Source organism: Brienomyrus brachyistius, chromosome 12 (genome assembly GCF_023856365.1).
Source record: "Brienomyrus brachyistius isolate T26 chromosome 12, BBRACH_0.4, whole genome shotgun sequence".
Taxonomy (NCBI): domain Eukaryota; kingdom Metazoa; phylum Chordata; class Actinopteri; order Osteoglossiformes; family Mormyridae; genus Brienomyrus; species Brienomyrus brachyistius.
Genome location: NC_064544.1, coordinates 21,445,899 through 21,473,352, shown reverse-complemented (window position 1 = coordinate 21,473,352; position 27,454 = coordinate 21,445,899). Strand labels below are relative to the sequence as shown.

The window sequence follows — 27,454 nt, the reverse complement described above, 5'->3', positions numbered from 1 at the left end:
TTGTATCGAAGTTTACGCTGTAAGGGTGTACGCTGTAAACAATGGCTGCTATTGGAATAATATATAGGCTAAAAACGGGAATTAGAAACCTGTACGTTGAAAAGGTGAAAACGTTGTATCCGGGGTACGTAGTAACAAGGTTTGACTGTAAACTGAGGAAACAATGGGTTTACAGCCACACGCTCAGCCCACAGAGCTATGCAGCTATCTAGGGAACAGGAAAAACACACTATGCAAGACTAGGAACCAAGACAGAGGGGGGAATGATGGGATGGTCAGCAATGCCTCCTGGCCAAAGGGGGAAAGGTCATAGATGACAGGGTCAGACGGTACAGAACCTGACAAAACCCAGCTCACCAGAAGGGGTTTCTAATCACTGTTTAATATGCAGCCTAATAAACAACTGAGAGGTGCATGTCGATTATAGCTTTAATTTACCTTCGTTTTTGGGGACCTACACTCTGGTCGGGGGGGGTATTTGTTTGGAATGGGGGAGAGATGTGAGGTGCCCGGTAGTGGAGGAGTAGAACAGGGAGAGGGGGGTGACATTTTGGCCTCAGTGGGATGTTCGAAGGCAGGAAGGTCCACAGGGCCACTCAAGGAGGCGTCCACCTGCTGAAGACAATGGAGAATGAACCACTCATCCATGTGCACTAGGAATTGAGAGAGAGGAATTAGTCAAACTGACGTTTATATAGATGCATTATCCATTTTGTCCACACAGCCAGGATCACATGACAAACACAGGTTCTACCTCTTGTCTTGAGCCTTTGCTGTCAATGAGTTTGGTGTCTCCAGTGTTCTCACATGGATCCTCCTCGATATATAATTTGGGGAGCTCCGCTGTTATATCTGATGCCTGTGTGTGGAATTTGTCTTTTTCTGTAAATTCCTTCCTTGACTGGGCCTCTTGGATGAATGACATGAGCTCTTCGCAAACATCTTCCTCTATAGCTTTATAGAAAGGTAGCACCTCAGTTAATGCACTAGCCACCAGATCACTAGAAATGCTTGGGCTGCACATAGTAGATGGTTCTGTAGAAATCATCTCTGTTCCTTCCAGGAAGATGCTGGGCAGATTTTCCACAGATTTGCGCAATAACTCATCTCCACTGCTATATTTGTAGTCGCAGTCGAACATGGAAGAGGCAGGAGAAGATGCGTAGGAGGACATGGCCAGGATCGGAGAAGATTGAAGCTCAGGAGAGCAGCGGAAGGCCTTTGCTGACTTGATGGGGATGAAGTGACCTTCCCTAAGAGCAGGAAGATTGTTTGATGGTGTTAGGCTTCCAAAGGAATCTAGGGTTGTATTTGGCAGAAAGTTTGTGGGGAAAGGGGGAGGGGTAGGTGCCGGTGTGCTGGAAGGGGAAAGACCGGGGGTGAGCGACATCCAGTTGCTGTTGTTAGTGATAGTCGGGCTAGATGACTGCAAGGACCTGTGCCTCGAGGTAGGGGATGGGATGTTCAGGCAAGGGCGGGTGCCGGACTTTTCCAGGAACTCTCGCCTTTCCTGAGGACAAAAGATAAGAAGGGAAGCCTTAGAATGGAAAAGGCTGGGATGAGTGGTAGACAGACAGAGACAGACAGATGGATAGATAGAAGTCTATTTTCAAAAAAGGCTGGTGGCAAAAGTGCATATAAATGAATTCACTGCTAAGAAAGAGAGCCATGGAGAAAGTGCCCACCTTGGAGGACCGCAGAGGGGATGTTCCTTCACTGGGGCAGCTCTGGATTAAGGAGGGCTCTGCATACTGTGCCAGCCTTTTGTTGGGGGACTTCTGGATGACGTTGACATAAGACACGGGAAAGATGCCCTTCCTGTCTGTCTCTGCAATCTTTCCTTCATACCAGTTCTGATCCACTCGCCTCAGCAGCGTAACCCTCTCCCCCTGATATAAATGCCAAAAATGCTCTCATCAGTGACTGAACAAATCCGTAATCAGCCAGAAACCATTTTCTATACCTGCCTGTCCTATGCAGGGTCACAGGGGTCCAGAGTCTATCGCAGAAGTTACAGGTGGAAGACAGGGAATAACCCAGGATGGGGTGCCAACCCATCGCAGCACACACACAAACACACACACACACACACACACACACACACACGATGGGTGAACATATGCTTATAGGGACCGCTCATTCATTTCTATGGGAAAAGGCTAACGCTAACTATGACAACCTTAACCCCTATCCAGCCCTAACCATATCCATAAGTAACCAAGCAAGAGTTTTGGTATTTTTAGTTTTTTCATTGCAGTCACAGATTTTTATTAAGTTAAGTTTTCCCTTATGGGGATCAGGAAACCCGGACGATTCAGAGACTCCAGTCCATCACAGAGCAGATAACCATACACCCTGGACGATTCAGAGACTCCAGTCTATCACAGAGAAGATAACCGTACACCCTGGACGATTGAGACTCCAGTCCATCACAGAGAAGATAACCATACACCCTGGATGATTCAGAGACTCCAGTCCATCACAGTGCAGATAACCATACACCCTGGACTATTCAGAGTCTCCAGTCCATCACAGAGCAGATAACCATACACCCTGGACGATTGAGACTCCAGTCCATCACAGAGAAGATAACCATACACCCTGGACGATTCAGAGACTCCAGTCCATCACAGTGCAGATAACCATACACCCTGGACTATTCAGAGACTCCAGTCCATCACAGAGCAGATAACCATACACCCTGGACGATTCAGAGACTCCAGTCCATCACAGAGAAGATAACCATACACCCTGGACGATTCAGAGACTCCAGTCCATCACAGTGCAGATAACCATACACCCTGGACGATTCAGAGACTCCAGTCCATCACAGAGAAGATAACCATACACCCTGGACGATTCAGAGACTCCAGTCCATCACAGAGAAGATAACCATACACCCTGGATGATTCAGAGACTCCAGTCCATCACAGAGCAGATAACCATACACCCTGGACGATTCAGAGACTCCAGTCCATCACAGAGAAGATAACCGTACACCCTGGACAATTCAGAGACTCCAGTTCATCTAATGGCAGCTTTTTGGAGTGGAAATGTAACTCGCAACCCTGATAATGGAAGGTCATAGCACTAACCACAAACCATCACATCAACTTTTACATGGATTGGAGCCTCTTTATCTGTCCCTGAGGTGTCTGCCTTTTTGCCCGTTGGTGTGTATAAATCTGTAGCGTAAAATGCACAGGGGCTGTGTGTTTGCTGAGTCGGGGTCTAATGGATCTGTGATCTTCAGTCAGTGGCCTTTCCGGTGTGTAACTCTTGAAGACATCTTGCCTTTCTCAATGGCAGCTCCACATTGGTCTCAGCAGTGAAGTTATAGCGAGCCACCGCCTCCCCCAGGTCTGGTACCTCAGCTAGGCTGGGGGCCCTGGCAGACTGATTTTTTTCTGTCACCAGGACTATCTGGGGGGAAAAAAAAGAATGGCGAATGGGTTGTGGGGGGGGGGGGGGGGGGCAGGCAAAGAAAGAGAGATTTATCTGGAGTGACAGCCATGCACAGCTTGTACCTCCACATAGGAAACGGGGAAGATTCCCAGCTGTCCATGGTGCTCTCCCTCATACCAGTTGCTGTCAACTTTTCTGCTGATGTACAGAACGTCCCCCTTCTTAAACGCCAGCTCCCTGAAAAACAAGCAAGTTTATGGTTAGCTAAGTCTGGTGAAACAAAATGGCTGAGCAACAAGCACACCTACGATTCCGGTGTAATTATTCTGACACATCTAGTTAATGATATTTCACATTACTCACTTAGCTGTTTGTGCGTTGAAGTCATACAGTGCTCTGGCAGGCTTTTTCTGCTGAAGAAGAAGGAGGATTCAGACATTTAACACCTATTTCAATGACATTAAGTGATTAAAAAAAAGTCAGATATAAACTGTTAATGTAACCCAGGAAAACTGGCCATAAATGAGCCTTTAAATGTATTATTGATTATTATTATTCTCCACAATTCCGTATTGAATAAGTGATTGGAAGATGGATGGATGGATATTATTATTATTATAAATGTTTACATCTTTTTCAGCCGTCCGCCGCTTGCTCTGTCCCACTGTAGGAAGAAGTGAGCCCCTGAAGGTGTCCTTCTCTATAACGAATAGAAAAGTCCAGAGTGAGTTAGTCCATTTCTCATGAGTCCATCCACATGCTATTCAGTGAGCAGGACATTGTCCTTTATGGTACGTTGGCTTTTTGTCATGAACCATGTTCATTGTTATGTATCCAAATGCATGAAAGCTTTACTACGTGGCAATATGATGTACTTTGGAACATGAAAGGTAATTAACGTTTGGCTACAACAAAAATCCTATTTCATATACAGTAAAATCCCATTATAGTGGAGGCGCTTAAAACGGAATATCGTCTATAACCACAAGTGTGTCTGCTGGGGTGTGGCATGAGTAAATGGTGTCCTGTAGTTCTGGGCATACAGCACCTCTGGATATAACGGACTTTGGATATAACAGACTTTGGATGTAACAAACTGTTTTGCCAGGTGCCTGAAGTCCGTCTTTCCTGCCACAGAATACATATCTTTCTTCTCTATAGTCTTCACAACTGTAGGGTGAGACACTGAACTGTAAATGAGATATCTAGCGGTTTCCTACCCTTCATTTTGGACAACGAAGGGGTGAAGGGCTCCGCTGATGGCTTTCTCAGGACGCTGCCATTTTCCTGAGGATCCGTGCACCTCCCAGAACTCTGATCATCCAGCAATCGCTGCGGACCGATGATAGGCTCTGAATTTCGCCGTTGCCAGAAGTGAGCAGCTGAGCTTCCAGTGTAGGCTTGGAGAGAACTTCATGATGGAATGAAGATGTCATTAACAGAAGTGGAAAGAGCACACAGACGACCTCTACACCAAAGATCTCAGCAGTCAAGTTATGGTTCACATGTTATATCTGTAGAACAACTTTTCATCAATGGAAGATAGGTTAGATTAGGTTGTATTAGGAAGACCACGGTGATATATGGTATCACAACAGAAAAATCAAAGTGTTGATCAGTAAAGCTAACAATTTTTAAATGACTTACAGAGATTTTTCTAAGAACATCACAGAACATCACAATTGACGGAGTATATGGACTATCACACAATGTTTCTCCTATCACATTCCAGACAGATTATATAGATTTGAGGCCTACCAAAACAAATAATTGCCTGACCTATAAGCTGGATACAGGAAAGACCGAGGAACAAGGCACAGCATTATTGTAGCATGACGGGAATCAAAAAACCGAGTACCAAAAGGGGGTCAACATGTGCTTTAATAATTAAAACAAGTCTTCTGATGGTGCGGACCATATCAAACTATAGAATATTCTAAGGAAAGAAGACTAGAAGAAGACATTTTAGAATCAGGATTGGTGAAAGAAACATCAACAACCTTCAACATGATGGCAAATAGAAAATGCAGATCTGAAGATGCTAATGAAAAGATGGCTGTCTTACTAAATGTGAAGAAAATGAATGTTATGACCCCAGCCTGGGCAGCTAAATTTTTTCTTGGTAGTGAAAATATCGATTTCCTGGAGCAATCTTCAGCCAGAATGCAGCAGTCAAGAAAAATCATCACAGTTGTGGCTTTTAGTTGTGATGATTGACATAAAAAAATGTTCTAAAGTCCTGACACATATCAAAGAACAAAATTATTCTGCTTCTGCGACTCAGTACGTATGCATGGTTGGTGGGTTTACCTGGATGGCCTGTCTGGAAACCTGTTTACTGGGGATTGATAGCGGGAATTCTGAAAGAAACAGGAAATGTGAAAATACTCAGGGCTGTACAGTATATGAGGAAAAACTCAGTTTTTTCCCCTGATATTCTACAAGCACTACAACCACTATCCACATGGCCAACAATTATAGGCACAACCTTGGCATTGTCCTAAAAAAATAACCATTTCTGGCAAAATCCTGGGAAGAGTGGCTATGTTTCAAAGCAGGCTAGTCAGAAAGTGCGTAAGAGACAAACATAAACTGCTAATATGACTGATATTGTCTTCACAAACACACAACATACTCTATCAACACTCAAGATTTTTGACCATGAAAGCTGTTGTTATAATGCAGACACAAATGGCCTGTTAAATGTGGTCAATCAGCATTTCTTGCAAAATATTGGTTGCCTGTTCCTTTTAGTTTCACTATACTGGCTACTTTACTGCCATGATGACATAAAATGTCTGAATGACACAGTTATTATCAGAAATGGCCATCTAATCTTATATCACTTAGTAAAGATCGCCCTGGCATTCATCTGACTTAGAATACGGCAAATGAAAATCTTACTGAGTCTTCCCTGCCCGAATCAAAAAATGTTTTTCTAGTAAAAAAGAACGTGATGTTTTGTTTTTAAAGGCCTTTGAGTTACACTCTCCAGAAAATACGTTTAATTCTTTTTAATCACCCATATCATAAATAGTAACCTACTACTGGTAAAGTTTCATTACTCATAATTTATTGCCCTTCTGGAAATCCAGGATTCTGCAGAATTCTCTGATTTCTTCTGGCTTTACTGCGGTACCTGCGAAGGCTGACAGATGCGGGGGCCTGGGGTGCGGTCAGTTACCTCTGAGAGGCCCAGAGGAGGATTCTCTGAGCTGTAATCCAAATGTTTTTTAGGAGGCTTTGTTCAGACACAGCAAAACAAAAGGAGACGAGTTGCAGTGGAGGGGAAAGTCAGTGGGCATCATGGGAAGGAACATGTGGAGAGAGTTAAATGGTTACCGATATGGAGGGCAGACCCAAACACAGGCACGTGCTCAGCCAGAAACAAAGCACCAAAATGCTGAAAAAGAAATGTGGTTAGGCGATGAAGCAGATCAAACTTCCTTAAAATTAGTTTATGTGAACATCCAGTAATATAGTCTTTTTCATTGTGGAAAATCATGCCCTTTTCAAAATGTTAATATCTCACTAATGTATTATTAATGTAAATTATGTTTATAATTTATCAATAATAATTTATAATAATTTATACTGACAATCTCAGTAATTGCAAAATATTTTAAGAGCAGTTCTTCTTGAACAGATCAAACAAATTACTAACCTGAAATATACTTTACATGGACAAATTGGTAATGAAACATGTAATTTCTACTATGACGATATTTCAGCAGACTTGTTGCTTGTTTAACCTTGATATCAGTTAATGAGTACAGTGATCCCCCGCCCATCATGGAAGATGCGTTCCACACCCATCAGTGATAGGTGAAAATCCGTGATATAGAAAGATCACATAAATAAACATTTTTTAATATAGTTTAAGCCTTAAAATACCCCTCCCACACACTTTAAACAGATGTAAACTTATTAAAACAACACATATGATATGTGCATGTCAGGGCCCTCTTTCTCTCTCTGGTTGTTTATATTCTGTGGCAAACTGAGGCAAGATTATTAGCAGATTATTAGCACTAAAAATTAGCTGAGCCAATGAATACGCTTGTGGGCGGGGCTACATGGGTAGTCCTGCCCCATGTATACCTCACCACATTCTCCAGGCTGCAGCTGGGTGCACTTGCTTTACTTACCGGGCGTCCAAATTCCAGCTCTGAAAAGAATTTAACCCAGGGTTCGTCTTCCAGATCTATGTCATCTGTACGTGCGTCGTGTGCCTAGAGAGGTGAAATGGCAGAGCAGAGGGGGAGAAAGATGGGTAACACTTTACTTGAGGGGCACAAATTATGCAGTAGTACATTCTTACTTAACGTAACTAACACGTAAGTGTATATGTTAGTTACATACTGATCCCATTTTCATTCATCATACTGCATGTTCAATCAGTCATAATGGCCATAATGGCATAATGGTATTTCATGCAGTGCCTATATCTATTCATGATTCGTACTTGAGTAGTAACTGAGGCACTTAGTTACATGTGCCGCTTCAAGTAAAGTTTTACCACAAGACCATGCAGAAGGCCGTCGCACTTTTTGGACTGATGGGAGGTGACACAAAACGATAAAATGGAGGTCAGAAGATGCAGAGCGGAGATCTTTATCAGGGTGGTTTTACAGGAGTGTGAGATGCTTGTAAAATGCATTTCAATCAAGCAGTTTTTTTGTGTTGGACACTGGCTGTCTTTTAAATCAGGGGATGAAAGAGCAGTTACTGGAAACCCATGCAGACTCCTGCAAACATGCAGTGCACTTCAGATTCTACCCCCTGACCCTGGGGGTGTGAGCCAACATTGCCGTCCACTGAGCCTGAAGCTCTGAAGTTCAGGAAATGCAGTTAAGGATATTGATTTTAATGTGTTTTGTAATGGATCTGGCTGGAAAGCTGACTGACAAGGTTTAACTGCAGTATGTCAGTCTCTGAGAAGCACACTCACAGGCTCCTCCTGCTCTAAAGGTGAGGACTTCTCTGCTTCTCTCTGGTTCACACTGCTAGGTTCAGCAGTATATTTCCAAGTGTCCACCTTCCTGTCAGGAGGTCTCCATTTCTTACTAATTTCAAAAGAAGGACATAGAAAAATAAGATTAAGTTCAAAGTCAAAAGTAAGTCCATTAATATTCTGCCATTATTATTATGATTATCCCAAAAGTATACAGAATTAAAAAGTATTAACTAAAAGATGCTGCTCAGATACCCAGAAAAGGCATATAACAGACACCAAAAAAGCTTATCTGTAGCTTTTCCGTAGAATGATGTGTCTGTCCAATCCCCGGCCAGTGCCTAGACAATGCCTGTCCAATCCCCGGCCAGTGCCTGTCCAATCCCCGGCCAGTGCCTAGACAATGCCTGTCCAATCCCCGGCCAGTGCCTGTCCAATCCCCGACCAGTGCCTAGCTAATGCCTGTCCAATCCCCGGCCAGTGCCTGTCCAATCTCCGACCAGTGCCTAGCTAATGCCTGTCCAATCCCCGGCCAGTGCCTAGACAATGCCTGTCCAATCCCCGACCAGTGCCTAGCTAATGCCTGTCCAATCCCCTGCCAGTGCCTAGCCAATGCCTGTCCAATCCCCTGCCAGTGCCTAGCCAATGCCTGTCCAATCCCCGGCCAGTGCCTAGCCAATGCCTGTCCAATCCCCAGCCAGTGCCTAGCCAATGCCTGTCCAATCCCTGGCCCGCGCCTGGACAATGCACACCCAGTATCCAGTTAGGGCCTGGCTAATGCCCGCCATGCCTTACGGTTCAGATGTAGCTCGAGTGCCACCGCCTTCCTTCTCCTGAGGTGTCACAGATGGCGAACACACGCCCGAGGCAGCCATGGTGTCCGACTTGGTTTTAGACTGTGACCAGCAGGCTTTGCTTTCTGGTGTGAGATGGGACTCAGCCAGGCTGGGTGGGACATCTGGAATGAAGCAAAACCAATGTGTGTGTCACGTTCCCATCTTATCCTCCAGTCTCAGGACCAATTCCCTGAGAAAACATCAGTTTTTATAAGAGGATATCATTTTGCAACTTGCCAGAATTATGATATACAAAACAAATTAAGAACCTTGCTGTCACCCCTTCATTCATCCTTCTGATTTTCTCTCCTACAGAATATAATTTAATACCTTTATGATCGCACACAGCAGGCAGAATACAAACCCTGCTTGATACTTTAAAAATGAAGGACTGCAATATATAAGCACATTCATACACAAGAATATGAATAACTACATTAAGTATGTACATTGCTAAATAAGATTTTTAAATAATGCAGGGCTCTGAATTATGACTGATGTTTAAATATAGACTGAATAGCATAGAAAAACTGTATCTGTTGAACTGCTTTGCCCAACAACCAAAAGACATGCATTTAGGTAAATGGGCAGTACTAAATCACTCAGATTGTGAACGTCTGCACCTTGGTGTCTTACTTAGCCCAGAATAGGCTCCACCTCCCACCCCAAAGCTGCAGGAAGTTGGACAGAGGGATGTTTTAAATAGGCACTATGTGTCATAGGTACTTGCGTGGACTGCGCCTGACTCACCTTGCCTTTCAGACTTGTGACTGTCCTGGAACATGGTTTTATACCAGTGCTTCGGTTTGCCTGCAGTCTTAAATTTGAACAAAGATGCACAGAACTTTCATTCATACATACAGAACAACATGGCCATGTCAGATTAACATTGCAGCAAAATGCCAACCAGGTCCTCTACATACAATACAGCCACCTAAAGACCATAAACATCTCGTCCTAAAATAGCTGTTTGTTTTTATTTGCTTTCTGAGATGTTGGCCTTGGCTGGGCTTGACCAAAATTAAGAAGAATGAGAATTGAGAAGGAGTGTTGGCAGGTCAATAAGAGATATCGGCAGCTTACTCTTGATGTAAATGAAACCTCACTACAGTATATGAAGAAGAAGTTCATTGCTGGGATGAAACCGCAGTAGTTTTGACCTGGGACTAATCTGTGACTATTTACATAGTTTCTCATGGAGCGATCGACCATTCACATTACGACTTTGGTACAAACGTATTTTTGACATCATAGAGTATTATTTTCCCCTTCCCACTTATTTCCATGCAGTCTGACTGCATAAAAACACACACAAAATTTAAAAGAGCAAACCATTCTCTGTCCATATTCCCTGGTTGTCAGATGTTTTAAACAATATGCAATGAAAAGCTTATTTGGACAGAGTTGTTCATCAGATATTACATTTGGAAAATGTTATTTAAATAATTATTTAAAAAAAATGAATATTAAATCATTTTGTGTAGAATATATTCTGAAAAAAATGGAAACATAGGTCATATTGTTCTAGTGAACTATACTGGTCGCAATTTTCAAACTTTTTTGTATAGTCACACTTTGGCCTTTATATTTCACTTGTGTTGCCATACAATGTGAAACCATATTCATACTGCAACTGGATGAACATTTAACCTTTAACATCTCACCAGAAGGCCCAACTAAATGTGTGCTGAAGGATGTGAGAAAACAAGCCTCTAGGCACATCTGTCATCTTCAATTTCTTATGACTATAAATACATGAAAAATATAGATAGCAAGCACTGTAATAAAGTATAAAGTTGATAAATCAATTGAAAGGTCCCAGAAATGGGCATAGAAAGCATACAGCAGCAGTTAATGGAGGTGGTTGCGATGGTCTCTCCGTTCTGGCCATGGTGGGAACTTCATCCATGGTTCCCGTGCTGGTGGCACTTCCTCTTCCATCGTCTGGAGAGTTGGACTTCTGGGTTTCTACAGCTTTGATGAAAATGGGGTGTAAGGAGAGTGGCATGTAGGCTTGTGTGGTTTGACTGTTATCTGTAATCAGCAATAACAGACAAGTAACCAGGGGCCAGTGACTGACTGGGCAATCATCACATTTGTCGGGAATCAGGTGTTATAGTGCAGCACACAGCAAACATCACACAATGCGGTAACAGTGTGTTCACCATCATCGACTTCTGTCTTCCAGTCAGCAGCCCCAGAATGTCGGCCATTAAGTGCAACTTCTGGTGGGAATTATGAGCTTCCCAACTTATGTGGATGGTCAAATAAGACAAGTGTCTACTACTGTTAATTCCTTTCAAAATAAGGAAATTGCCAAGAGCTTTGATAGCCTAGCTACAAATTCTACCACAAGTAGCTGGCTATGACAATTCGTGCAAAATCTGTTATGCCAGTTTCACGTTTTTGTAAAATTCCTTGTAGACTTCTAACAGAATCTTTATGTTAAATGTATTTATTTACTTATGTATAAATTAGGGCTATCAAAATTGATGCATTAACCATTTAGATCAAAATATTTAACACAAATGTTAAAATAAATTAACTCAATTAATGCGATTAACAATACCATCACACAGTTATGGGGCAACCATGTAAACCATAAAAGTAATTGCAAGAGACACAATTTTGTTGTCACCTACTCTATTGTTCTATCTGAATCATATGTTCTTTGTGATTAATTCATTGCAAAATGTACGATGAATTCATTTTTTTTTTTGTTAATAAATTGACAGCCCTAGTATACACTGAACGTAGAACTATGACTATTGACGTAAACTGACCACATAAACAGTTGATGATGGAGGTACCAGGTGCTTGTGTGAGTGTGTGTGGTGAGGTGGGGGGGTTAAAATTATTGATATAATTGGTATTATTGATTGGTATTGGTGATTTGGTATTATTGATATCCTGATTTTTAAAAATTAAAATATTATATATATTTTAGATATTGTCCAGGTTTAGTCAGGTGGCTGCCAGCTACAATTGTCAGTTGTCAATATGCCTCTAGCCCTATTTGACAAACAAACACACTTTCCTGCCCCCAGAAGCTCTTCAGTTGATCTGAATAATCCGTGGTCTCCCAGAAATGACTGTGGTGGTCATGCTGAAACTGAAGGACAGCTTACACACTCATACTGTTTTTCAGCTAAAGCCCTCTGTCAGGGAGATTTACAGTCCCTCGTATTCGTGTGTGGAGTGGAATTAGAGATGCAGACCTGTTTTAGAAAGCAGTACGTTTGTTGGACCTCAGCACTTCCACACGTAAGTGCAGTGACAAGGTTGCCGTTTTTAACCCAGTAATACGCATCAATGCCCTGAACTCTGCTGACATATACCGTTCTTAAAGTTTTAGACCGTAAAAATATGCAGTGGAATTTACCTAATCACGCCACATCAAATTTAGATGAGGCAAAACATTTAATAATTTCTAGAAATTAACATCACAAAGCTGACATTATTTAAAAGAATATCACGTAAACACTATTTTTAATATTTTTAAAACAAAATTCTTTCACGGAATAATAATGAAATATATATTAATGTTAAGGAATAACAATAGAACACAACTGTAAAGATATATGTGCATATGGAATGAATTCTTTACAGGCTGGATCATGATCCATTATCTTATCATGATTCCTTTTCATGTTGGTTTCAGGCGTTTTTGCAAGTTACTGAACAGCACAGCCAAACGAATTCCTCTGTTTAAAAATATAGCCCTATAAGGTAACAAATCCAAAAATAAAAATATACTCAGAATACTCTCCTGGTGGTTAAAAAGGTTTGTCTTCTTGTCATCGAGCATGACAACCTTACCTCTGCAAATTTTGCAGATAACTATTTGCAACGTGCTGGTTTTGGAAAATCCGAACAAGTTCCATATTACTGATGTCTAATTCTTTTTACGGACCAACTCTTCCATGTCACCGTGCCATTAACTTCACCAAATAGGAAATGTGTTGCATATTGCACATTGGCATGATGGGACAAGGGCATGACAGGAAGAGAAGAAGAAATCCCTGCCACTACCTGCTGTTTGCTATGTATTACGGGATTATTGGTGTGTCAAAATGGTTTTGGCTGGCAAAACATCTGTAAATGCATGTATGAGCCATAAAACTGCAACTGACTGAATATGCACCTTAGCATGACATTAACAGTCTCTCCGTAAAGGCAAACCATGGAGGGGTTTTAGTCGTTCACAATCTAATATTGTTAAATCACACACACTGTTTAGACACACTGTTTATTTATGTTAGTATAACCTTTGGCAGAAAGAATTTCCCATTGATGGTTAAGCAAACCAATTTGTGATGGTTCTCCAGCAATATCCTGACTCACCTGTCAGTCTGGTTTTCTGAAGGGCAGTCATCTGCTGGCTAAAAACAGGTGGAGAGGGGATGCGACCGACGGGGGAGAAGGACCTTTGCAAATGACCTGGCCGTGTGTGAGCATCACCTTTGGTTCCATTCACAGTCATCTGGCCCTGGAAGGAGGATTTAGAACCATCTGACCACCATTTATGAGGCGCACGATCTCCACCCAAGACAAAGGGTTGGGAGACACTGTTAACATCATTAATATATTAAGATAATGTGGTTGTCAGAGTTCGTGGTAGCAGACGGGCAGGCTGGCAGGAAGGAGGCAGGGAATGACGAAGCCAGGAGGCAAAAGTCGGGGAAATGGGGATTTATTGCGGGGTGTCATGCCCGGCTCGTCCGATCCTCGTGTGTGCCGCGCCCCCTGATTATCCTCGTGTGTGCCACGCCCCCTGATTATCCACGTGTGCTTCCCCGATCGTACCCAGCTGTGTCTGATTATTTTCGCCCAGTCCTGTCTATTTCGGTCCATGTCTTGCCTTAGTTCTTTGGCCGTCATTGATGTTTGTTAGCGTCAGTAGATGTTCCCTGCTCTCTGTTTCCCGGTCCTTAATAAATCCCCTGTTTACCTCGTATTCCGCCTGCCTGCCTGCTTTCTGCCCGCATCGCCTGCCCGTGCGATCACCCGTTCAACGGCGATCCGGACACGGGGTAGACGGCTACGGAGAGGGCAGGGCAGGGCAGGGCAGGGCAGGGCAGGGCAGGGCAGGGCAGGGCAGAATAACAGCACTAACATCGACTAACATCAATGACGGACCAACGGCAGGGCAAGACGTGGACTGATATAGACAGAAAACATGGTGAAATAACAGGGTACAGCTGGGTCTGATCGGGGAAGCACACTTGGATGATCAGGGGGGCGTGGCACACACGAGGATCGGACGAGCCGGGCGTGGCAGTGGTATAGATAGTCTTTATACAAACAGAGATAACAGGGACATAACTAGTTTAAGAGTTTTACAAAAGGTGGGAAACTACAACCAAGTATATTCTGTTAAGATGTTCTTTACAAAAACAAAAAGAACACAATGGGATTAATACACAATGTCATTATTTAGGTTAGAAAATGTAGGTTTATTACAGATGAATAAAGTGTAACTCGTACTTCACTGCTTGGTAAATGATTTCTTTCTGCTCTTGAGTCCCACAGTGCTTCATTAAATATAAAGGATTCAATAAAATAAAGATACTGAAGGTGATTTTTACAGCTGTGTTTTAAAAAGGGGTAATTTACCCTCAATTAAATGTAATCGTTTGTAGCCTAAATAATTCAGGAAAGACAACAGTTTATGACTATTATGGTCCTTTTGACTAGTGAGGGTGTAATACAAACAGAGCATGTTTGTCATTTACTATACAATGTTCCTGACACCATTCACTAAAGCTAAAGAGTATTAGATATTAAAAGGATTGTTTTGGATAACTTTGAAGTATTTTTGTCATTTCATTGATGTGTCTTTTTTATTGCGGTAAGACTACTTGTGTTAAAAACTAGGTAGATGTTTTGTACAAAAAAACTATTTCAGTTCTTTCAATCATTGTTCAATAAGAATTCTAAGCCTCTTATCCTCAATTGTTCTATGGCTGGACTCAGCACAGCCCCCAGAGGAATAGTGTAGTCTGGGAAAAATTCCCTTCATCATTATTAAAGAATAATCCAACCAATAACAAAAGCATTAATTAGACATGCCTTCAGAAAATGTAATGCAATGTAACACACGGTGTTTCCTTAGCTCAGGGTAATGAGTTCGCTTTTCTAATTCCATCTTCTGTACATTTCCCAGATGTTCTTGGAAAATATTTGTAAAGTCTTGATGTATTTAGGTTTAGTGAAGCAGATTAAGGTGTGGGGGGAAGGGCTTTGCGGGAAAGAGCACACACAAAGCAGGGGGAAGTAACTGGGGACCTGTAACTGAGCACAGTCCACCTGCAGGATGGCTGTCTGTACATCAGCAAGACCTGAAGCTGCAAGCGAAAACAGGAAGTGAACGGTGAATTAGAGCAAGGCGGCTGAGTGGGGCAGGAGTAGGGGCTGGAAGGGGCATTGCCCTGACTTTCTGGGCTTGCCGTTTGGTCCCGGTATAAAGGACTGTACTCAACATAACTTCTACAAATAGGCAACCTGTGCTACATGTTCTCTAATTTAAGCTTTGAAGTTTGCTGCTGAGAAGACGGCCTTAGAGACCCAAAAATGTAGCCACCGAATGCAAGCAAACAACAGATAAAACAGCACAAACATACAGTATAAGTGACTTTTGGTGAAACAAGTGTCAAAATGAAAGTGTCCTATATTGATGAAAGTCAGTTGTTAATCTTTATGGATTTTGATTTCATTCAACTGCAAAATCATAAAAATCCAAGCTAATCAGTGGGTAACTTAAATATTATTCTTTAGACACTATTAAGTGTAATTTAAGATAGCTACCAAATAAATGCAGAACGCATCGACCAACCAGGGCTGGAGACCTCCGGTCTGGAAGGCGGGGACTGGCGCTTTGGGGGCCTCCAGCAGGAAGTGAGCAGCTGCTTCTCTCCCCATTCGGTCGTCCGTCACTAAAGCTGTGGGACTTCCACACATCTGCACAGAATTTCGCAGAAATGAAAATCGGAATTGTAGTCATTTCACCATCTTGGCTGGATTCCAATTTAGGAAATGCACTATCCCATAAAGCACATCTAGGTCTGATGAATGAAATCAAGTACAATATAATGTACAATAATAATTATTATTATAATTATAATAAAGCATTCAGTGTCTTTAGCACTTTAGCATTTCCTATAACTTGCAAAGTGCTTCTCAGTCACAGTAGGTTTACTGGAACACTTGAAAGCCGACAGGGTGCTTTAAAAGATAAAACAGAGAAGCACAACATATGATGTATTGCACTGCTAAGCCTGGTAAATCAAAGAGAAACACCTTGCGTTCCCTGCCTACCTTCTGTGTGCGTCTCTGTCAATGACCACACCATCAGCTTTGGAGCATTTAAACCCTTTAATTGTTCCTCAGGCTTAAATAATGAAAAAATACATACACACATATTGTCATGATCGGCCGGTGAGACGGGTGATCGCTCGGGCAGGAGAGTGGGCAAGGAGCAGGCAGGCAGGCAAAGTTCGGGGAGAACGGGGATTTATTCGAGGGAAGGACAGGGCAAGATGGAACACCAGCACTGACATCTATAAACATCAATGACGGACGATGAACTAAGGTAAGACAGGAACTGAAATAGACAAAATAACAAGGTACAGCTGGGTACAATTGGGGAAGCACACGTGGATAATCAGGGGGGCGTGGCACACGAGGATCGTACGAGCTGGGCGTGACACATATATATATATATATATATATATATATATACAGGCTGAGTGTTAATATCGTCAACGAAAATTTTGATAATATGTGTTCGCTGATAAACTTTTATTTCATGGTAAATTGTAACGATAACGCAAATGAAAAAATGTTTGGCAATGAAAATTACAGCGAAATGTCTGTTTGTTATGCTCAGAGATATATAGGTAAACAACCTAGATCACAGTAGCCATCTCAAAGCTTTCGTTATTATTCTTTCTGACCAAACCTTTCCATGCACCATGTCTCAATGTCTCCATGCATCTTTCTCATTGGATGATTTGTTTTTCCCATTTGATGCATGTCTGAGCAAATACCAGCTGGCAGTATAATGCTAAGTTCACACTACATGGCTTTAGGCCCAGTTATCCATTCACTGATAGTTTTGGGAAATTGGTGACAAAATCCCCAGATCTAAGGCAAATCGGCATACGATTGGCACTACCAAATCGGCGCTCGATCGCTATGTGTGAACTGTTCACAACGTGACCCGATGGACTCACCGATGTGTCACAGATGCCTGTCAGATATCTAGCAGGCTAAATATCTGACTCCAAATCCTGTAGCTGTGAAAGGTGCTGTGACTGGCAGTGAGTCCGTCAAGGAGCCACAGCCAAGGAGAACACAAACTGAGCCTATGAGTATCCGATCACAGGCGTGCTGCTGAGCCACAGCTAAGGATAACGCAAACTGAGCCTATGCCCATCCGATCACAGGCGTGTCGCTGAGCCACAGCTAAGGAGAATGCAAACTGAGCCTATGTCCATCCGATCACAGGCGTGTCGCTGAGCCACAGCTAAAGAGAATGCAAACTGAGCCTATGCCCATCCCATCACAGGCGTGCTGCTGAGCCACAGCTAAGGAGAACGCAAACTGAGTCTATGCCCATCCCATCACAGGCGTGCTGCTGAGCCACAGCTAAGGATAACACAAACTGAGCCTATGCCCATCCGATCACAGGCGTGTCGCTGAGCCACAGCTAAAGAGAACGCAAACTGAGTCTATGCCCATCCCATCACAGGCGTGCTGCTGAGCCACAGCTAAGGATAACACAAACTGAGCCTATGCCCATCCCATCACAGGCGTGTCGCTGAGCCACAGCTAAAGAGAACGCAAACTGAGCCTATGCCCATCCCATCACAGGCGTGTCGCTGAGCCACAGCTAAAGAGAACGCAAACTGAGCCTATGCCCATCCCATCACAGGCATGCTGCTGAGCCACAGCTAAGGAGAACGCAAACTGAGTCTATGCCCATCCCATCACAGGCGTGCTGCTGAGCCACAGCTAAGGAGAACGCAAACTGAGCCTATGCCCATCCGATCACAGGTGTCCTGCTGAGCCAAAGCTAAGGAGAATGCGAACTGAGCCTATGTCCATCCGATCAGAGGTGTGCTGCTGAGCCACAGCTAAGGAGAACACAAACTGAGTCTATGCCCATCCCATCACAGGTGTGCTGCTGAGCCACAGCTAAGGAGAACGCAAACTGAGTCTATGCCCATCCGATCACAGGCGTGTCGCTGAGCCACAGCTAAGGAGAACGCAAACTGAGCCTATGCCCATCCGATCACAGGTGTGCTGCTGAGCCACAGCTAAGGAGAACGCAAACTGAGCCTATGCCCATCCCATCACAGGCGTGCTGCTGAGCCACAGCTAAGGATAACGCAAACTGAGCCTATGCCCATCCGATCACAGGCGTGTCGCTGAGCCACAGCTAAAGAGAACGCAAACTGAGCCTATGCCCATCCCATCACAGGCGTGCTGCTGAGCCACAGCTAAGGATAACGCAAACTGAGCCTATGCCCATCCGATCATAGGCATGTCGCTGAGCCACAGCTAAAGAGAACGCAAACTGAGCCTATGCCCATCCCATCACAGGCATGCTGCTGAGCCACAGCTAAGGAGAACGCAAACTGAGTCTATGCCCATCCCATCACAGGCGTGCTGCTGAGCCACAGCTAAGGAGAACGCAAACTGAGCCTATGCCCATCCGATCACAGGTGTCCTGCTGAGCCAAAGCTAAGGAGAATGCGAACTGAGCCTATGTCCATCCGATCAGAGGTGTGCTGCTGAGCCACAGCTAAGGAGAACACAAACTGAGTTTATGCCCATCCCATCACAGGTGTGCTGCTGAGCCACAGCTAAGGAGAACGCAAACTGAGTCTATGCCCATCCGATCACAGGCGTGTCGCTGAGCCACAGCTAAGGAGAACGCAAACTGAGCCTATGCCCATCCGATCACAGGTGTGCTGCTGAGCCACAGCTAAGGAGAACGCAAACTGAGCCTATGCCCATCCCATCACAGGCGTGCTGCTGAGCCACAGCTAAGGATAACGCAAACTGAGCCTATGCCCATCCGATCACAGGCGTGTCGCTGAGCCACAGCTAAAGAGAACGCAAACTGAGCCTATGCCCATCCCATCACAGGCGTGCTGCTGAGCCACAGCTAAGGATAACGCAAACTGAGCCTATGCCCATCCGATCACAGGTGTGGTTTAAATAAAGGAACAATGCAGGCCTGTTCCATATTAGTGAGACTTGGAGGCCAAAAAAGGGGCTGCTTCACTGGTTTAGCTTACTTTTCGGCTAAACTGCTCTCGCCTAGTGACCATAATCCTGTGAAAAATGTGCAGAGTTGATGGAAATTAGGTGGGGAATGGGGGCTTGTGAACTCCCCAATAATCTAAACCAGTCAATCCACCCTCCCCCCAAACAATCACAAAAAGGGTGTAAACCTCAAGCCCCCATGTTCAGCACAAAGTTAGGCCCTTCACCTATCTCACCTATGTCACTTTGTTCTTGGCTGATACATTTAACATTTAATATACAGCGCATTTGTACTGGGTTTTACATTCTCCACTACACAGAGCTGTCCTGTTCCCATCCTCTACACCACACTCCTGCTCACCTCTTTCTCGTTTTCATTCCCACATACCCTGATGCATCCTGAATGGGGGGTAAATCAGTATTGTTCACATTGTTAAATTTATGAAGGTAAACCTTGTAAACATTGTTTAATCAGGAAAGTAATTATACACCATATTAAGCTGTACAAAAACAACTCTTTGAAACACTACCTGCTGATTTTGGAGGAAGCTGTCTTATGAAATGATGGGTCAACAAGATACAAATTTGCTCACTTAACCATGCTTCCAGTCCCCCTTACACACTCACACAGCAAGACCTCGCCCTTCCCACACCAAGGCTGTGCCACATCTCTCACCAAAACAATATATCTTAATGTAAAGAATGGCTCTTTTAAGGATGCATAAAAAGACAGGATGCAGCGGCTCAGCTATGCCCAAAGACACTATGGGCAATTTACAGACGTCAGTTCACATAATCTTGTTAATCTGCTGAAGGAATCTGAAGCTCACATAAACATGGAGAGAACAATCAAACTCCACACAAACAACCAGGCTGTTGAAAATGCAGCAATCATAGTGCTTTTACAGTATGACGGAATAACTCGGGTCTTGCATTAAATTTGTGGGCCGGAACACATCATGTTGGCCCACCAAGCAGTCACAACTCAAAAAAAAAAATACTGCCTGTTACTACCAAATTATTTCTGGTGGGTGGGCAAACCCAAGGACATGTACTGGAATGGGTGAGCATCTTTCATCAGTGTTCATAATGACTGGGCAGAGAATGCTAACAATCTTAATATGCAAACAGCTGACACTTTAGAATCCTTGCCTGCACTCTGCAGTTTCAAGCAAGTACAGTTTATACATGTACAGTGTATGGCCAAAGGTATGCGGATACCAATTCGGCTAATTAATATGGGAGTCCACATACTTTTAACTACAGGATTTCAGCGCAGTCATTAAGCTTTTGCAAACAATATTATGTGTAAAATTATTTACTCATATTTAATTATATAACACTGTTTATAAGAAAGTCTCCAGGCCCCCTACAACTCTGACTAGGGTAAGCAGACTGAAGATGGATGGATGAAGATGGAAGATGGATCATTGATGAGTGTCTTGTGCAGGACTCCCGCGCCCCCCCCCCCCTCCCACACAGTCCAAAGACATACAGTACTGAGCAAAAGTCTTAGGCAGCCAAAGACAATGTTGAAGGCTATTTATCTGGGTTGTAAGTGTATATTTGCTCAGAAAAAGACAATTTAATATTTGAAGAAATGAACCATAACAATAATAACAACTAACAATAATTTCCTCTGTTCTCCAAAAAGTTACTGATATCTAGTTGGATGGCTAGATGAACACCGCTTCAGTTCCCAAACCTCTCCTCAGGGGCACCTCAGCCATTCCATGTATTTCTTAAATTACACAACCTGTTCAATTAATTAATTAACTCAATTAGTTAACTAACTCAATGAAATATTGATTAGCCAAACAAGGTGGGGTAGTGGTCCAGCCAAATAATACAAGAGTGTATTGGATGTTTACTGCAATACTGGGGTGACATTAGGAGTGGTTCTGAAATTTCAAGAAATGTGAAAAGCTCATACAGTTTGACAGACATAATATCATAGTTTTACACCAATATTAACATAATTTAAACACCATTTTCATTGACTATCTAAACATTTTGCACAATATTGTACATTTAGGTGAACTGGTTTCTCTAAGTTGCCCATGGTGTGAGATTGTGTGAGTGTGGATGGTGATTCTCCAACCTTGTATCTAAGAGTGTTTTGCTGATTTTCTATAATACAGTAAATGTAGCTATGCCTGAAGTCATACCTTGGCAAGGTCAAGAGGGTCCAATCCAGTGTTTTGTCAACCTGGTCCACGGGGACCCCAAGATGGTCCAAGTTTTTGCTCCCTCTCAGCTGGAAGCAAAAATGTGGTTTGTCTGGCAGTGAGCTGGGAGAGAGCAAAAACATGGACAGTGTGGGGCTCTCAAAGGACCGGATTGAGTAACACTGGTCTAATCCAATTGGGGATAGCTAGGTAGTTAGTGAAGAGATACAATGTCTTATATAGTTGTTATATAAAATATGAAAATATACAAACACTGAAAAACTGATGTTAATTAATTTTTGTATTTGTATATTTCTATATAGAAGATATAGTGATTTTCTCCATTTTGGCTGAGAAACCTTAATCCCTAGTTAACTAATTTGTTGTAATATAACTGTTCCTTTATTAGTTTCTCTTTACACTATCTGTTTACTGTTGTTAAATTATCAAAATTACACAGTTCATTATTGCATTAGCAGGTAAGTCAGCATCTACATGCCAATCATCAACCAGTTTCTGAAATACAAGAAGTAATCCTCCTTTAAAACCTTGCATTGTTACAAGGGGTAGTATATTACAGGTTAAATCCAAACTTTGTTCAAACTAGTATATTTCTTGACAATGCCAGCAATGTATATGAGAAATGTGATTTATTCCTTTTCTTTATGCCAAACCACTAGCACAGTACAGAGTTAATAAAACTCAGACTAATAAATCTTCAGGCATCACTCCTTATAAATGTACAAAACACGTAGTCCTCCCATTCTTGGTTACATTTACATGCCAGTACATCACAAGTCATAATAAGCTGTCAACAATAAATTTGGGTGAAATTATACTATCGTGTTTCACAGCAGCTGAGCTGTGGTGACAGGACAGGAGGGCAGATGAGGAGTGTAATCAAGGTCCTACAGACACAGGAACCTTGGCCTTTTAAAATCTGTCGTTTGACTCACTGAAGCCTTACATTTTTGGGGTCTAAATTCTCCCCCACGGCCCTGCATGTCAGGGTACTTGTGACAATATCTCCTCATTCGCATGGGTTTCCTGGCTCAGTCCAAACACATTCTGGCGATGTGGTGTCTAAAATCATTCAATATTGCTTGATTGTGTGTGTGAGTGAATATCCTATGATGGACTGTTTAGAGTATTGTACCTCACTGTGTGTGTGAGTAAATTCCCTTCAATGGCCTGGCAGAGTACATGACTGTGTGTGTGAGTGGATGCCCTACGATGGTCTGACATTCCCACAACGGAGTCTGAGACCTGCATCCTATACTTTCCTGGCAAACCCCCCAGTCTCTCCATGGAAAGTAGACTGAATGGCTAAAAAGGCATAAGGGGGCATTTATTTAGTTATTTAACTCCTCTTCATTGACACTAATGGTTGGTGACAGATAAGCTGATTATTCAAAAGATTGTAGATGATTTACTGGATTGCTATGTTTTCAAACAATTTCATTGCCAGCTTCTAATAAAACAGAGGACACCGGTGGGTTGCCATGTCGATGCCCACAAACTAGCTTAGTGACTCTCATATTTAGTTGAGCAGTCTATTTACTGTCTGTCATGATGTCAGATAATTACACCTGTTGTTATGAGCTTCATTAGTCATTTGGCCACACCCCCCCCTCCCCATCAAATGCACTGCTGAGACAGAAGGGTGCTTATTTGATGTGGGATTATTATTATTGGTATTACTGGTTCCTCTCTAGTCCATCCTTATTGCTGAGCTTGTGAAAATGCTTAGTGTGCTTAGAAACCCTAGAAGAGAAACCCCAGAGGAATTTATTAGTAAAATTCCTGCAGAAATTTCAGCTGGAGTCCAGTGCATTTCTAAACAGCTGAGCTCGTCCACATCAGCCGTCGTGATTTACTGCTTCGCTTTACTGACAAACAAGTGCAGTGTGTAAAATATAGTGTTACAGTGGGTTCCAGCACAACAGACAATGCAGTGACTTGGTTGCAGAAAGGAAGAGCAGCCGTGGTTTAGGGGAAAGCACTTCAGCAACTGAGCCACCGTGTATTTAAGATGCAGCAGAGTGATATGCGTCAGCTTTGTTAAAGAGCAAAATGACTCAAGTAACTGTTTAGGTTACAGCAAGAAAAAGGAGTCACAGCTTGTTTCAGATACGGCAGGATGAAGGTGCCACAGTGGTTCTTGTATTAATCTGCGTCACAGTTGAGTTAGGGTACTGAAGCAGTGAGGTAGTGCAGGTCTTACAAAGAGCACCTTTTCAGGTCCCATGACCACCTTTGCTACATCCCCACATGAGTAGGATAAGCACCTTCTCAAGTTTATTGATTTTAGCACCAAGCCTGCATGACTGCAAGGGTGGGTCATAGATGTAAAATTCTCAGGGCAGTAATGAGCTGCTTCTTTGTACTCAGCTTTTAACATTGCTTCTCCTCCTTGTGATTTATCGCTTCATTTCTCACTTTATGATCGATTGATTTGTTCATTCTTATTCTGTGACTGGTTGATCAACGGTGCCGGTCTTAACACTTTTACCATAAATCCAGTAGTTGTGTGCAGTATGAATCCACATACTGTAGATACGGTGCCAGTTTTGGCCAAGACAGGAAAAAAAATTTCCGGGATGCTGCCAGTTTCAATTATGTTTGTACGTGCACTTTGATTTACTTAATTTTTCCAACGGCAATCGGTGAGGAACAGGGCTATGAAAATAAACATCAGTTTTAGGGCAAACTTGAAATCCCCCGATACTCCATCAGACACGTTGTCAAACAGAACCTTCAGTAATTTATGCCCTGATGTCATTTAATTCATTAGTTAGGATTGTGGATATATTTGATGTATCAGGCATAACGTCTTGACATGCATGTATAAAATTACAACAGTTATGACATACAATCAATATTTTCAAAGTGACTGCACTGTAGTGATGCTTTCACAAGACGTGCATCAGCCTGATGTGTCTTCAGAATGAAGCTCATGGTGCGATCGCTCATGGTAACCTGTACAGTTACGCTCGGCAGCTTCACCCAGCTTCATGCAGAAATGCAGCTTCAAAGTGACAGGCGGACAGATGGTTAATGCTGCGGTACTTTATGGACCGCTGTAAGCCCTGTCACCATCTGCATGGCCCCTGACAAGTTTTCCACTTCAACACATGCTTTACAGATAGCAGCTTTGTCAGTAAAGAAATATTTACACACTTTTATATAACTGTAAGAAGCTCCCCCCCCAAATCACAGAAAGCAACAAATAGCCGGTCACGTTACCCCCAGTATCTCCCATTGACTAGGGGAAAATAGACTTATTGTCACATCTTAGAAAATATGGGTGAAAAAATTAATCACCTGTCAACATGTTTTCGCAGTCTTTGGGCATAGTGGTAATGGCTGCTTGCCAATATTAAATACCAGTATAAATATAAGTGCCATTTATACTCCAACTAAATATATGCATAAGATTGTATGTGTGTGTGTGTGTGTGTGTGTGTGTGCGTGATGAGCATAAGTGTGTGTGTGTATGTGTGTGTGTGTGCGTGATGAGCATAAGTGTGTGTGTGTATGTGTGTGTGTGTGTGTGTGTGTGCGTGATGAGCATAAGTGTGTGTGTGTATGTGTGTGTGTGTGTGTGTGTGTGCGTGATGAGCATAAGTGTGTGTGTGTATGTGTGTGTGTGTGTCTTTGCTTTGTTGACATTTTGAGATTGTGTGATGCTTCCATTCCGATTGGACCCGGTTGCATTCTGGTCAACCTTCAAAACACTCAAGAAAAGTGAAAGGTTTTTTTAAAGGTTGTTTTTCATTAAAAGAAACCAGTCCTGATGGATGTCTTACTCACATTACAGGAATCACAGCACACAAAATATTTTAGGTAACGCCGAAAATAAATAAATTGATCTCACATAGCTGAATCTACTGTATGTGATATAAAAAGCTTTCAGCAAACTACTAAAATTATACGAACAGATAAAATCAAGTTCAGTAAATGGTTAGGTGAGGGATGAAGTATGTCACTATTGCTATCTCAGGTTCAACTGATTTCTTGTTTTTCACTTTTTAGCCACAAACCTCAAATTTGCCTCTTGGAATGCTGACTTTCAGTGCTGGATCAAAGTCCATGCCTGACAGTCACACCGTACCATACGTACCAACAGAAGAAAACAGTCTTACCAGCCATGAAGTGTCTCTCAAGCCCCACGTATTTGAAGAAAGCAGCATTTGTTCCTAAAACCCGAACATTTCCCCTTTCTTCTTTACATGCTTTGGGCTTCCCCTCGAGGTTTAATCCAAGTCTGATTCCACTTTCAGGAGGCAAAAGGCAAGATGGAAAGTAGGGCTCTTGCTGGAGTATTAGTGTGGTTTGAGCTATTTTCAGATGCAGACATGCACATCTACGGAACTGAAAGGCATTCCAGGGGTCAGGCGAAAAGTGACATCACATTCTGACTTTGCATGAACTATCCAAACATCCCTGCTACATTAACACCTCAGGAAACCATTAAAGGCAGAAAAGGAATTTTCATGAAAGATAATACACTTGATCTCTGTCCCTGGCTAAAAAAAGGGGCCCTGAGCTTTCAATTCATACAGCGCAAAACTTAAATTCCTTCACATGAGAGAGACAGGGAAGTCTTACACAGTGTTTATTTTTGGTGAGGCTGTACACCAAGAACTGTCACAGGGCAGTTAAGGAACCGCCTTTGTTCACTGGATTTAGTCAATTATTCTCTTTGTATAGCATCCAGATATTGTACGAAAAATAGACAAATATATATAATAAAATACTTTAGCCCTGATAGATACTTGATCCCTGATAAATGATGTCATATTCAGCTCAAGCAACATTCTGAGGATAATAAGATAATCGTTATGTCTTTTATCTTATATATAAAATGTAGGTATAAACTTCTATAATATATATATACTGTTACCAGTTCCAGCAATTGTTTTCCATCTGTATTATTTGTGTTTTTAGATCCGTATTACAATTGAAGCAGATTTCAGGGAAGAGGGACTTTATAATCATCGTCATGTCTCTCTAAAAATTAGTATTTACTGAATTATCAGTAATGACGTTGTTTCTTTTGGGTTAAAATGATTCAGATTAGTCTAGAACCATTGCAGTAAAGAGGAGGATGATGTTTGAAGTTTGGAAGCTGACATGCACTGAAAATACTGTGCTGTTCATGTACACAAGCAACTTTATTGAGGACACAATCATCACCCTAATTCTACTCTAAATATTGACATGCTCTGGAAAACACTGCTGACCAGACTGTTGTGGCATTAAGTGTGTGTATGTGTGTGTGGGGGGATGGGGGGGAGGGGTGTAGCTCTGCTGGTTTGCACATCAGTTCACGTTCAGACAGATTTCAGTGTTGGGCCCTTGATCCATTAACCCCCAGTTTCACCAGGGGCTGACAGACCCTGCATTTTAAAAAATATCTGTCGCCTTGGGTAAAAGTGTCTACTAAAAAAATTAAAAGATCGGGCTTGCAAAGAAGCAGATGAAACCACAAATCAATAAAGGGGTATGAGATCACACATTTGGAAGGACTAGGTGCTATTTTAAAAAAGGGCATGCTGTCCTAATGAGTGACCACAGAGCACGCCTCCCTGGCAAGTACGTCATTTCATGATGCAGCTGAATTACGCTCATCTGAAATATGATTACTAGAAAGAGATTCAACATTCCTTAGGCAAATAATTAGCATATAAGAGAGACAAGACAAGGGTAGGTGAGCAAGTGATCACGGATCCTGTTAAGGATGGCCCTAGCAAGGACCTTACCCGGCACTGACAGCAGTGCTATTCCCCTGTAGTTGCCACAATCCAGATGAT

The 27,454-nt window shown here is 42.6% G+C and overlaps 1 protein-coding gene across 10 annotated transcripts in view; it reads right to left on the bottom strand.

Annotated features, from left to right (window-relative positions):
• LOC125704434 (vinexin-like) overlaps positions 1-26,128 on the bottom strand; it is a 42,107-nt gene extending 15,979 nt beyond the window's left edge. For 3 of the 10 annotated variants that reach the window (XM_048969984.1, XM_048969980.1, XM_048969983.1), the window contains exons 1-19: positions 25,784-26,127; positions 16,003-16,155; positions 15,484-15,542; positions 13,540-13,684; positions 11,039-11,169; positions 9,946-10,012; positions 9,155-9,317; positions 8,357-8,471; positions 7,554-7,637; positions 6,545-6,646; positions 5,716-5,765; positions 4,626-4,816; positions 4,035-4,105; positions 3,769-3,818; positions 3,528-3,642; positions 3,295-3,423; positions 1,686-1,889; positions 755-1,510; positions 439-615 (exon numbers count right to left, since the gene is read on the bottom strand). In XM_048969984.1, the coding sequence (XP_048825941.1) occupies positions 439-615; positions 755-1,510; positions 1,686-1,889; positions 3,295-3,423; positions 3,528-3,642; positions 3,769-3,818; positions 4,035-4,105; positions 4,626-4,816; positions 5,716-5,765; positions 6,545-6,646; positions 7,554-7,637; positions 8,357-8,471; positions 9,155-9,317; positions 9,946-10,012; positions 11,039-11,169; positions 13,540-13,684; positions 15,484-15,542; positions 16,003-16,155; positions 25,784-25,790 (2,769 nt within the window). In that variant the 5' untranslated portion in view covers positions 25,791-26,127. Of the gene's footprint in view, positions 1-438; positions 616-754; positions 1,511-1,685; positions 1,890-3,294; positions 3,424-3,527; positions 3,643-3,768; positions 3,819-4,034; positions 4,106-4,625; positions 4,817-5,715; positions 5,766-6,544; positions 6,647-7,553; positions 7,638-8,356; positions 8,472-9,154; positions 9,318-9,945; positions 10,013-11,038; positions 11,170-13,539; positions 13,685-15,483; positions 15,543-16,002; positions 16,156-25,783 lie in introns of those variants that run through there. The other 7 variants (XM_048969986.1, XM_048969988.1, XM_048969981.1 and 4 more) reach the window with 7 other exon arrangements.
• Positions 26,129-27,454: the final 1,326 nt, after the last annotated feature.